At 43.3% G+C, this 13,003-nt stretch overlaps 1 protein-coding gene across 12 annotated transcripts in view; it reads left to right on the top strand.

Moving 5' to 3' along the window:
• kifc3 (kinesin family member C3) overlaps positions 1-3,752 on the top strand; it is a 67,307-nt gene extending 63,555 nt beyond the window's left edge. For all 12 annotated transcript variants that reach the window (XM_088075546.1, XM_088075287.1, XM_088075369.1 and 9 more), the window contains one exon: positions 2,572-3,752. In XM_088075546.1, the coding sequence (XP_087931672.1) occupies positions 2,572-2,580 (9 nt within the window). In that variant the 3' untranslated portion in view covers positions 2,581-3,752. The remainder of the gene's footprint in view (positions 1-2,571) is intronic.
• The last annotated feature ends 9,251 nt before the right edge of the window (positions 3,753-13,003 follow it).

The raw sequence follows: 13,003 nt of genomic DNA, 5'->3' as shown, positions 1-13,003 counted from the left end.
CTTTAAATTGTATGTCCGGCTCATTTTTATCTTTTTTTTTCTGTTGTTGTTCCCTTTTTCGTTGTTTTGTTTTATTTTATTCTGGGTTTGTTTGTTTTGTTTGTTTTTGTCTCTGGTTTTATTTTGTTTTTGGTTCGGTTTTGTGTTTTTCTTTTTTTATTTGTTTTTTGTTGTTTTGTTTTATTTTGTTTTGTTTTTTCGGTTTTGTTTTTTCTTTTTTTAATTTGTTTTTTGTTTTGTTCTTTTTGTTTTTGTTTTGTTTTTGGTTCAGTTTTGTTTTTTTCTTTTTTTCATTTTTCTTTTGTTTTTTATTTGTTTTGTTTTTGGTTCAGTTTTGTTTTTTTCTTTTTTTCATTTGTTTATTTTGTTGTCTTTTGTTTTGCTGATGTGTTTAAAGCAGTCTTTTAACTGTGTGCTGAAAGTCTTTGTTCTTTTGCTCGGTCGTGTTTTAGGAAGTCTTGTGTAACACCTCGGCTGAGGGACTATAGATGAAAAAAGCCTCCTGGTCAATTTTTAGCATTTTTATACCTTGTGTATTTATCAATTAGCACGTTCCCTTTTTGAATAAACTAAACCTAAAAATATTCCCACCTTGAGCAGGCTGTCAACAACTGCAAAAAAAACGCAGTCTCGCTCGGGTTTCCGTTCGTTCGGTGTTTGGTGTTTAATGACAGACGCAGATCTCGAGGCGTTTGTTTTGTGGCTGGGAAAACAACATCACTGCTCCCAAATTCTGGCTCAGCTGCTGATGCATGAAAACAGCGAGTGAGACGCAGAACTTTTAAATAGTGACGTGTCTGCTCAGTGAAAGGCTGTTCTCTTCAACGAGGTACAAACTTGTCGTAGGCATGAATGAATGATTTTATTTTGGTGGCATGCATCATAAAAAACTGATTATTTCACACAATTTTTAATTTTTTAAAATTAGTAACCGAAAAAGCAGTCGGCTGAAACCAGAAGCGTATTTTTAGGCCTCCTAAATCAACCGAAGCAAAACCCAGAATAACCGCAACACCACAGAAAGAAAATAAATGAATTAAAAAACAAACCTGTTATACTCTAAACTGTCATGCTTATTATTTATTACTATTATCAATCCTGAACTATTTTACATTAATCCCATTTTACATTATAATTTGTAATCATTTTACATTTTAAGGCTTTTTGAAAAACTCAACAGAGAGCAACACAGTTTCAGTCAGCACTGAGTCATTTCCAAAACTGAACTACTTTCATATTTTACATTTATTTTACATGTTTAAGAAATGAACAATCCTCTTAGATTACAATTTCCTTCGCTCAGTGTACAACTTAACTTTCTGCTGGCTCATTTAGCGTTTAGACTTTTGTTTGTGACATCAAAGTTTGTACGTCATTGAAGGAAACAGCCTACCACCGAGCAGCAGGATCCTAAAACCACTTTGCACACTTTATATTTCAGCTCAGGACGATTAAATTTCAGCATTTCAACAGTGTCATTTCCCAGCATTTTTTTTTTTTGGTCCGGGTCACATCACTGAAAAATGTTTGCAAACCACCGAGTGAAAGCCCGAGTCTTCCTTGTGACTTCAGAGTGTGTGAGTGTTGTGAGTCAGTTGGCGTCTGGATGAAATATGTCTCCCCCCACTCCTCCCCCCACTCCTCCCTCGTCCCTGCTGCTCTGTGGCCTCGCCGGGCGTCCCGCTGCTGAGCCGAGGATTGTGGGATTTGTAGCTCCATGTCCACACTGATAAATCTGAAAACACTGCATTTCTTTAAATATTAAAACAGGACTCCAACAGCGTGCTTTAACTACTTTTCCGGTGACCATAGCAACAGCACTGATGCTCCAGTAAATGTAAAAATCAAATACTTTGCAGACGATGTTTTGCTGTTTGTGCGTAGAAGTTATTATGATTCAGATGATGAGCCTCTCTTTTTGATTGAGTCTTCATATTCCCCTGTTTTTATAACCTTTAAACATGTTTGTTGTAATAGTGAATCATTATATGCATCAATAATGGCCACGAAATTTAATCTCCACTAAATACTTGACACTTAAACCTACTGAAATATTTCAATTTAATGTAATTTAATTTGTCATGGCCATTATTTGCTTCTGTACATATATTTGAATAGATTTTTCTTAAAATTGTACGACATATTTGTCATTAAATGTAAGCTACAGAGGACACTCAGACGTTAGTTGGTTTATTGCTAGTTTTAAAAGTTTTTAATGGACAACTTAAACGTAAGACCCAAAGTGGCACTAAAAGAGAAATCAGAAAATCATCAAAATCAGCAGGATTCATCCTCGGAGGAACATGAACGTCTGAACAAAGTTTCACGGTGATCCATCCGTTAGCTGTTAAAATATTTCTGTCTGAATCAACGAATTTGGGTCGATAGATATTTTATCTGCTGCTGTTTAATAAAAAAGAGTTTTCACATTTATTGGCAGCAGTGTGGACATGATCTGACAGGTCACATGACTACAGGTCACATGACTACAGGTCACATGACTGCTGACTGACGGGCCGACAACGAGACGCGTCACGTGACTGCTGACCAGTTGTCTGGTTTTCTCTGCAGGACGACTGAAGCTGACCGCCTGAGAGACGCGGGGACAACGCTGTGGGGACGCCCGTCTCTCACTGCAGGGTGTCTGCCAACACTCTGAGGCGTCTCCCTGCTGGGACACATCCTCCGTCCTGTCCTCGCTGGTCCTCCTCAGCCACTGAGTGAGTGAAGGAGCAAAGACTTATGGGAACTTTACGGATCAATCTGAAATAAAAGACTCGTGTCTCTGTGGTCAGCCAGTAGAGGACACGGCCAGACGTTTCTTCTTGCTGTGATGGTGAACTTTTAAAGTGACCCTGATGAGAGACGTTATCGAGCTCGTCCCGTCTGAACTGAAGTAACCCTCAATAACGTTTATTTTTGACCCCCCCGACAAACAGTATACGCTTCCCAATCACAGTATTTCTCTTATTGTTTCTTTGTAAAGTTGCACTTTAAACGTTGAGATTATTTTCTAACCCACGATTCCAGATGTGGTTGATTTATAATATATGCATAATATGGTTATATATTTATGTTTACATGCTTTAATCCTATTTGGTTAATTTTGATTTTTTTTTTCTGGGTGGAGGATTTGGGCCGCATGAAAATGAGGTCAGTCTTAAAATTTTGAGATGAAAATTCTCTGATTTAAATCTTGAGATTAACCTCTTTTCATACACCTTAAATTCTCTTATGTAGTTTTTATCCAATCAGGGTACTCCACTGATCCCGAGCTGTCCACTAAGACGTGAGCAATACGAGCAAATCTCCTCCCGTGTACACGATAGTTTTTTCTTCTTCTGTCACTGTGGATGTTTTTATTTTTCTTGCTGATGAAGTTTCGTCTTTATTCAGCTCGCTGAATGAAAAGAGGTTCAAATCTTCTTCACTTTCCTCGACTGTTTCTCCTCGTCGTGCTCCTGCTGTCGTCTCGTCACCTGTGTAAAAAATCAAACCTAGGAAGCCGCAGGTGACCTCTGACCTCAGACAGGACAGACCTGTAGCCGTCGACCCGGCGCTGAGCTCGGCGTAACGCAGGTGGAGCAAATAGTTAGTCGTAGTTGTAGTTAACAGGAATGCTTAGAAACGCGATGAGCTGCTGTGTGTCGTTGACCTGATGATCAACATGTCTGCTTGCTTTGTCTCTGCTGTAGATTTCTACAGGTTTTTTTTGTATTCCCTTTTTAATAAACAAACATCCACAAAACAAACATGTAACTCTGCGTTCATGTTGACCTGCTGTGAGATCTGAAGCGACAGTTTCTGATATCTGTGTGTTCAGTGCAGAGCCTCAACACCTCCGCCCAACGAGATGAGGACTAAGTAGTGAACTTGAGAAACTTCAGTGAACTTAATGCAGAGTTAAACACATCCGGACTCTTATTTATTTGTCATCCATCATTACAGGTTGTAGCTCATGTGTCCGGTTACACTCGGTCGAGCGGTGGCAGCTCTCTGTCGACTCAGCGTAGAGGCATTATGAACCACAAAAGGTACAAGGCAGATTTATTGGTCGATTGAGTTGAAGCACAAGTTAATTAAAATCAGCAGCTGTTATGAAAGATTCCATGCGGTTTCTGCTGATGGCATCATACAATTCCTGCAGTGCATTTTTTTAATCAGTCTTGTGTCCTGTCGGCTCTGAACAAGGTCCGCCCATCCAGTGCAACAGCTTGATCCTGGATGCTAGGGGTTAACCATGTTTCTGTGACATTTACATCGAAAATAGACATACTATACCATGTCGAAAGAAATCATAGTATACCATGTCGAATATCAGCCGAAAAAGTTGACATTTTTCACCTCGAAAAATTTTATAGTATAGCATGTGGAAAAATGCCCAAGTATAGCATGCCCAAAAATTGGCCGAAAAAGTTAACGTTTCTGACCTCAAAAATAGTCATAGTAAAGCATGTTGAAAATTCCACTAAAAAATTCAACAATTTTTACCTCTAAAATAGTCGTATAAAATGTCAAAAAAAGCTAAAAAAGTCGATGTTTATGACTTCAAAAATCCTCCGAAAAATGGCCGAAAAGTCGACAGTTTTGACCTCGGAAATAGACAAAGTGTAACCTGATGAGAAGAGCCATACTATAGCGTGTCGAAAAATCAGCTGAAAAAGTTGATGTTTTTGACCTATAACGAAATCATAGTACAGCATGTCCAAAGACACTATAATATAGCATGTTGAAAAATCGAGTGAAGAATTTGATGTTTTTGACTTAAAAAAATTGTCATAGTATAGCATGTCCAAAAACCTCATCGTGCAGCACGTTGAAAGATCGGCAGAAATAGTCACCACTTTTGACCTTGAAAATTGTAAAGTTATAGAATGTCCAAAAACGTTAGTAATATAGCATATTAAATCACAGCACAGTATAGCATGTCAAAAACTGCTCCGAAAATGTCAACCTTTTTGATGTCGAAAAATGTTATAGCATGTCAAAACATGCCATAGTATGGCATGTCGAAAAAGGCTCCGAAAAAGTTGACCTTTTTGACGTCCAAAAACATACTATAGCGTGTCAAGTCACGCCATAGTAAAGCATGTCGAAAAATGATCTGAAAAAGTCGACCTATCGGATGTCGAAAAACTTCGTAGTGTGGCATAGTAAAACACACCATAGTAAAGCATGTCGAAAAATGGTCGACCTCTTGGACGTTGAAAAACGTCATAGTATAGCATCTCGAGTCATGCCATAGTATAGGCTGTCGAAAAATGGTCCAAAAAAGTCAACCTTCCTGAGGTCGAAAAACGCCACATGGAGCCGACTGCATAATTAGGAACACCTGACCAGTGCTCCCGATTATTTAGGCCGTGCTGATGAATGTTGCTTCTGCCTCGTTGTCAGCCAGCCTCGCCGCTCTGCACCTTCTTTCCTTTCCTTTTTTTTTCTCTTTTCAGCAAACGTTAATCTAGTTAAAGGGTAGCGCTGGGGGGGAAATCCTATTGATAGATTACGCTCAGGTGTGAAGGTGACGTAATTGGGGGAGGATCCCCTCTGTTAGCCGTATTTGGTGAGTTTGTTGCGTTTGAGGGGATGTGCTTTGTGGTTGAGTTTGATAAGTTTGTAATTTTTTTGTTTTTGGGTGTTTTGGGTTTGCGAAGCTGCTTTTTTCTGTTTTTGCTACTTTGACTGTGGCCGTTAGCGGCGACAGTGGAAGGTAAGTGTTGTTGCTGGAGTGATTCCCCTGGCAGGCTTTAACGGTGTCTCCCCTTTGGGATTCGCTGAGGGGGGCTGGTAGTGTTGGGGTACGGCGGCTAGAGCTTCCCTCTCCCTTTTCCCCTAAAATCGCTCGGGAGCACGGCCGTGGTTTTTGGGGTGGTTGCCAGTTTCTGGTCGCCTCTCTCTGACCAGTGGTCTTCAGTGCATAAGTACCCGCCGCTACGCCTCATGAAGACTAGGGGGGAGTTATTTAGTCAGATTTTTGGTTAGGCAGTCAGGTAGCGGGGACGCTCCGTGTTGAGGCTGCAGTCGCCTTTACGCACGCTGGGTCTGAGCACTGTACATGCTCGTGTCACTGGTTGAGTTGTGCGCAATGGATAAAATTGTGCAGCCATTCATGGTGGCGCCCACTGAAAGTTTTATGGATGGGTGCTCGCGAGATCAGCTAGTTAAAATAGCTGACTTTCACGTGGTCGAAGTTGGGGATAAGATGATCAAGAAAAGTGTTACAGCTAGCTTGAAAGCTCATATGTTTAAAATGAAAGTACTGCTCGCGGGAGAAGTTGGTCCCGTTGCCGCAGGCGCCAAAGGCTCGCGGGGGGGGGGGCATTCCACTTGTTGACCGTGAAGGATGATGGGATATTGTCACTAGGTTTGAGAAGTTTGTTTATTGTGGAGAAAAGGGACTGGAGGAGCCGGAGTGAAGTAGTAGGGACGGAGCAGTGCTGAGCTTAGAGATGGACGTTTAAACCGGTTTGATGATTGATGATTTCATATGGCGGAGCTCAGGGGTGTACGGGGGGCAGAGTGAGAGGGTGACAGTTTTGGTTTTGACAGGAGTGATTTGATCAAGACAGGAGGAGAGTGTCTCCTGTTGTTGGCTCCGATGTCCTGTGGAGGACTGGACAGCCCCCCCAATCAACAAATCGACAGCAGCAGCAGCGAGTGGAGCAAGAGGTGAGATGATGGAGGATGGAGAAAAGACGGTAGCGGGTGGAGAGGAGACAGCATCAGGAGCAGCGAGTGGAGAGGAGACAGCATCAGGAGCAGCGAGTGGAGAGGAGACAGCATCAGGAGCAGCGAGTGGAGAGGAGACAGCATCAGGAGCAGCATCAGGAGCAGCAGGTGGAGAGGAGACAGCATCAGGAGCAGCGGGTGGAGAGGAGACAGCATCATGAGCAGCGGGTGGAGAGGAGACAGCATCAGGACCAGCGGGTGGAGAGGAGACAGCATCAGGAGCAGCGGGTGGAGAGGAGACAGCATCAGGAGCAGCGAGTGGAGAGGAGACAGCATCAGGAGCAGCATCAGGAGCAGCAGGTGGAGAGGAGACAGCATCAGGAGCAGCGGGTGGAGAGGAGACAGCATCAGGAGCAGCATCAGGAGCAGCGGGTGGAGAGGAGACAGCATCATGAGCAGCGGGTGGAGAGGAGACAGCATCAGGACCAGCGGGTGGAGAGGAGACAGCATCAGGAGCAGCGGGTGGAGAGGAGACAGCATCAGGAGCAGCGAGTGGAGAGGAGACAGCATCAGGAGCAGCATCAGGAGCAGCAGGTGGAGAGGAGACAGCATCAGGAGCAGCGGGTGGAGAGGAGACAGCATCAGGAGCAGCATCAGGAGCAGCGGGTGGAGAGGAGACAGCATCAGGAGCAGCATCAGGAGCAGCGGGTGGAGAGGAGACAGCATCATGAGCAGCGGGTGGAGAGGAGACAGCATCAGGACCAGCGGGTGGAGAGGAGACAGCATCAGGAGCAGCGGGTGGAGAGGAGACAGCATCAGGAGCAGCATCAGGAGCAGCGGGTGGAGAGGAGACAGCATCAGGAGCAGCGGGTGGAGAGGAGACAGCATCAGGAGCAGCATCAGGAGCAGCGGGTGGAGAGGAGACAGCATCAGGAGCAGCGGGTGGAGAGGAGACAGCATCAGGACCAGCGGGTGGAGAGGAGACAGCATCAGGACCAGCGGGTGGAGAGGAGACAGCATCAGGACCAGCGGGTGGAGAGGAGACAGCATCAGGACCAGCGGGTGGAGAGGAGACAGCATCAGGAGCAGCAGGTGGAGAGGAGACAGAGGCAGCATCAGCTGTTGAGGAGAGTGTAGCAGCAGCCGCTGCGACAGGAGGTGAGGAGGCAGCAGCAATGACCGCTGCGTCCAAGGCATGATGTGTAGACTCAGGGGGGCAGCTTACGGGATCGGTGAGGGCTCGGATAAAACCTGAGTGGGCCACACCAGTCACACCTGGATCGTTTGGAGACTCGTCTTGCAGCGCCACATGCCGATTACTGAGGAGGAGCAGTGGGGGAGAACCGAACAGTTTCCCCCTGCTTTTCCTCCCGGACTACCACCTCTGTCCAGGACTCCCGAGGGTTTGGGGTCAGGCAGGAGGAGAGGCGAGGGCGCACAGGATCCAACAGCAGGGTATCCGAAATTTCGGAGTGGATAGCCAGCAGCCTCTTGGACTTGCAGATACCGTCTTTAAGGTCAGTAACTCCTCTTTTTGTGCGTCACACAGTCTTCACAGTAAACAGACTCCATGACGTCAGCATGAGATGAGCAGAGATGTTATAATAGCTTGTGCTAGCAGCCGCTGTCACTATAAGGACAATAAAATAATAATAGTATGTTGAAAAAAACTGCAAAAAGTGTCATAGCATCTCGAAAAAATGACCGAAAACTACATAGTACAGTATGTCTAAAAATTGCAAAATATAACATGTCAAAAAAAGGGCTGAAAACAACATATCATGTTGAGACACGTGTTAGTATAGCAGGTCCAAAAAACAACTGAAAATGTCATAATGTAGCATGCTGAAAAAACTGCCGAAAACAACAGTATAGTAGCCTTTGTTGAAAAATGCAAAAAAAATGAAATGTCGAAAATGAGGCTGAAAACAACAGAGTAAAGCACCATATTTTTCAACATGCTAAATTAGCGAGTTTTTGGACTTTTTTGGCCTCTATTTCCACTTTGTCCACTATGGCGCGTCTCTAGAAGCTAGAATATGTGGTTTTGAGACATTTTTGGGACGTGTCAAAATTTGACCTTTTTCGCCATACTATACTATTGCCTTGTTCGCCTTTTTCGCCATTTTTGTCAGCATGCTAAATTAGCGAGTTTTTGGAGTTTTTTGGCCTCTATTTCCACTTTGTCCATTATGGCGCGTCTCTACAAGCTAGAATATGCGCTTTTCAGACATTTCTGGGACGTGTCAAATTTTGACCTTTTTCGCCATACTATACTATTGCCTTATTCGCCATTTCCGCCATTTTTTTCAACATGCTAAATTCGCGGGTTTGGGGACTTTTTTGGCCTCTATTTCCACTGTGTCCTTTATGGCGCGTCTCTACAAGTTATAATATGTGGTTTTGAGACATTTTTGGGACGTGTCAAAATTTGACCTTTTTTGCCATACTATACTATTGCCTTGTTCGCCATTTTTGTCAACATGGTAAATTAGCGGGTTTTTGGACTTTTTTGGCCTCTATTTCCACTGTGTCCTTTATGGCGCGTCTCTACAAGTTACAATATGCGGTTTTGAGACATTTTTGGGACGTGTCAAAATTTGACCTGTTTTGACATACTATAATATTGCCTTATTCGCCATTTTCGATATGTTTTTGAACATGCTAAATTAGCGGGTTTGGGACTTTTTTGGCCTCTATTTCCACTGTGTCCATTATGGCGTGTCTCTACAAGCTAGAATATGTGGTTTTGAGACATTTTTGGGACGTGTCAAATTTTGACCTTTTTCGCCATACTATACTATTGCCTTTGTCGCCTTTTTCGCCATATTTTTCAATATGCTAAATTTGCGGGTTTGGGGACTTTTTTGGCCTCTATTTCCACTGTGTCCATTATGGCGCGTCTCTACAAGCTAGAATATGTGGTTTTGAGACATTTTTGGGACGTGTCAAAATTTGACCTTTTTTGCCATACTATACTATTGCCTTGTTCGCCATTTTTGTCAACATGGTAAATTAGCGGGTTTTTGGACTTTTTTGGCCTCTATTTCCACTGTGTCCTTTATGGCGCGTCTCTACAAGTTACAATATGCGGTTTTGAGACATTTTTGGGACGTGTCAAAATTTGACCTGTTTCGACATACTATAATATTGCCTTATTCGCCATTTTCGACATGTTTTTGAACATGCTAAATTAGCGGGTTTGGGACTTTTTTGGCCTCTATTTCCACTGTGTCCATTATGGCGTGTCTCTACAAGCTAGAATATGTGGTTTTGAGACATTTTTGGGACGTGTCAAATTTTGACCTTTTTCGCCATACTATACTATTGCCTTTGTCGCCTTTTTTGTCAACATGCTAAATTAGCGAGTTTTTGGACTTTTTTGGCCTCTATTTCCACTTTGTCGTTTATGGTGCGTCTCTACAAGCTAGAATATGTGGTTTTGAGACATTTTTGGGACGTGTCAAAATTTGACCTTTTTCGCCATACTATACTATTGCCTTGTTCGCCATTTTTGTCAACATGCTAAATTAGCGGGTTTTTGTAGTTTTTTGGCCTCTATTTCCACTGTGTCCATTATGGCGCGTCTCTACAAGCTGGAATATGCGCTTTTCAGACATTTCTGGGACGTGTCAAATTTTGACCTTTTTCGCCATACTATACTATTGCCTTTGTCGCCTTTTTCGCCATATTTTTCAATATGCTAAATTTGCGGGTTTGGGGACTTTTTTGGCCTCTATTTCCACTGTGTCCATTATGGCGCGTCTCTACAAGCTAGAATATGTGGTTTTGAGACATTTTTGGGACGTGTCAAAATTTGACCTTTTTCGCCATACTATACTATTGCCTTGTTCGCCATTTTTGTCAACATGGTAAATTAGCGGGTTTTTGGACTTTTTTGGCCTCTATTTCCACTGTGTCCTTTATGGCGCGTCTCTACAAGTTACAATATGTGGTTTTGAGACATTTTTGGGACGTGTCAAAATTTGACCTGTTTCGACATACTATAATATTGCCTTATTCACCATTTTCGACATGTTTTTGAACATGCTAAATTAGCGGGTTTGGGACTTTTTTGGCCTCTATTTCCACTGTGTCCATTATGGCGTGTCTCTACAAGCTAGAATATGTGGTTTTGAGACATTTTTGGGACGTGTCAAATTTTGACCTTTTTCGCCATACTATACTATTGCCTTTGTCGCCTTTTTTGTCAACATGCTAAATTAGCGAGTTTTTGGACTTTTTTGGCCTCTATTTCCACTTTGTCGTTTATGGTGCGTCTCTACAAGCTAGAATATGTGGTTTTGAGACATTTTTGGGACGTGTCAAAATTTGACCTTTTTCGCCATACTATACTATTGCCTTGTTCACCATTTTTGTCAACATGCTAAATTAGCGGGTTTTTGTAGTTTTTTGGCCTCTATTTCCACTGTGTCCATTATGGCGCGTCTCTACAAGCTAGAATATGCGCTTTTCAGACATTTCTGGGACGTGTCAAATTTTGACCTTTTTCGCCATACTATACTATTGCCTTTGTCGCCTTTTTTGTCAACATGCTAAATTAGCGAGTTTTTGGACTTTTTTGGCCTCTATTTCCACTGTGTCCATTATGGCGTGTCTCTACAAGCTAGAATATGTGGTTTTGAGACATTTTTGGGACGTGTCAAAATTTGACCTTTTTTGCCATACTATACTATTGCCTTTGTCGCCATTTTTGTCAACATGCTAAATTAGCGAGGTTTTCAATTCAATTCAATTCAATTCAAAAAACTTTATTTGTCCCCAGGGGGCAATTCAAGGCACACAGAGCAGCATGACAAACAATAAGGTAAAGATGAAAGTAAGAAGGAGAGAAAAAAATAGAAATCAAAATAAAGATAATTTAAATATTTGTGTATATACAGTATATAGGTGAATAAAGTATAATAATAATATAATAATAATAATAAGGTGCATGTAAAGGAGGTAATTGTGCTTAAAAAGAATTTCACAGCTTGAAAGTCCGTGTGGCGTGTGTGTGTGCATGTGGTGTGTATGTTTGTCTGTGCGTGTGTGTGTATTGTAAGATGTGTGTGTGTGTGTGTGTGTTTGTATGTGTGTGTGTATGTTTGTGTGTATGTTGTGTGTATGTATGTTGTGTGGCATGTGTGACTGTTATAGACAAAAATACAATAAGAATAAAATATGTCTGTATGTACAATTTTACAGTAATAAAGGAACATAGAGTTCACTGATGAGGTGCGACTGAGAGGAGGTAGACATGAACATTTTTTTTTTTTCTTCCCTTTCCCTTTTTCTTTCCACCGCTTTGAAAGTCCGTGTGGTTTGTGTGTGGAGGAGGGAGAGGGGGGTTAGGAGGAGTTGAGGAGGAGAACAGCCTTGGAGACAAAGGTTGCTCTCCTCCTCTGTGTCCTGCAGCCTGGGCAGCGGAGACGTCGTCCCGAGGGCAGCCACTCAAATGCAGCATGGAGAGCATGAGAGGGATCCTGCAGGATTCGGTTTGCTAGCCTGACTGTTTGCTGTTCACAGAATGAGGAAAGAGTTCTTATTGGTAGTCCAGTGATCTTGGAGCAGACTCTGACGGTGCTCTCCAGACGGTTTCTGTTCTGGAGGCTGATTGAATAAAACCAGCAGGTAATGGAGAATGTGGCGATGCTCTCAATGAAAGAGTAGTAAAAAGTTTGCAGGATGTTTCTGCTGACTCCAAAGGAATTGAGTTTCCTAAGGAGATACTGCCGCTGTTGACATTTCTTGAGAATCTCCTCTGTGTTGGAGGAGAACTTCAGCAAGCTGTCAAAGATGGTGCCCAGGTATTTGTACTCCTCAACTAGTTCGACTGGCTTCCCGTGAATTGAGGTGGAGGATGCTGTGGCCAGCTGTCTCTGCCTGTTGGAAAAGGTCACCACCATCTCCTTAGTCTTACCCACGTTCAGCTCAAGGCAGGAGTTATCACCATTCCACAAACTCCTGCAGAGCCGATCCGTGGTGCTGAGAGGGGCCTGACAGCAGGGACAGGAGGACTGTGTCATCAGCATACTTCACCAGGTGACACTGAGGCTGTGTGGATCTGCAGTCATCGGTGTAGAGGATGAAGAGCAGAGGTGAGAGCACGCAGCCCTGAGGGGAGCCAGTCGAGGTGTGTCGGGGGTTGGAGAGGGTGTTGTTGACTCGGACTCTCTGTGACCTGTTGGTTAGAAAGTCCAGTATCCACAGGGGGAGCTGGTTGTCCAGGTGGAAGCGGGAGGTGAGTCTGTTGGCCAAAATGTGAGGCTGCAGCGTGTTAAATGCAGAGGAAAAGTCTGCAAACAGGAGTCTGGCTGATGTGTTGGGCTGCTCC

This window comes from Plectropomus leopardus, chromosome 1 (assembly GCF_026936395.1).
Source record: "Plectropomus leopardus strain MGB_pleo_1.0 chromosome 1, ASM2693639v1, whole genome shotgun sequence".
Taxonomy (NCBI): domain Eukaryota; kingdom Metazoa; phylum Chordata; class Actinopteri; order Perciformes; family Serranidae; genus Plectropomus; species Plectropomus leopardus.
The sequence above is the reverse complement of the archived record's forward strand: the minus strand, read 5'-3'. Positions and strand labels throughout refer to the sequence as shown.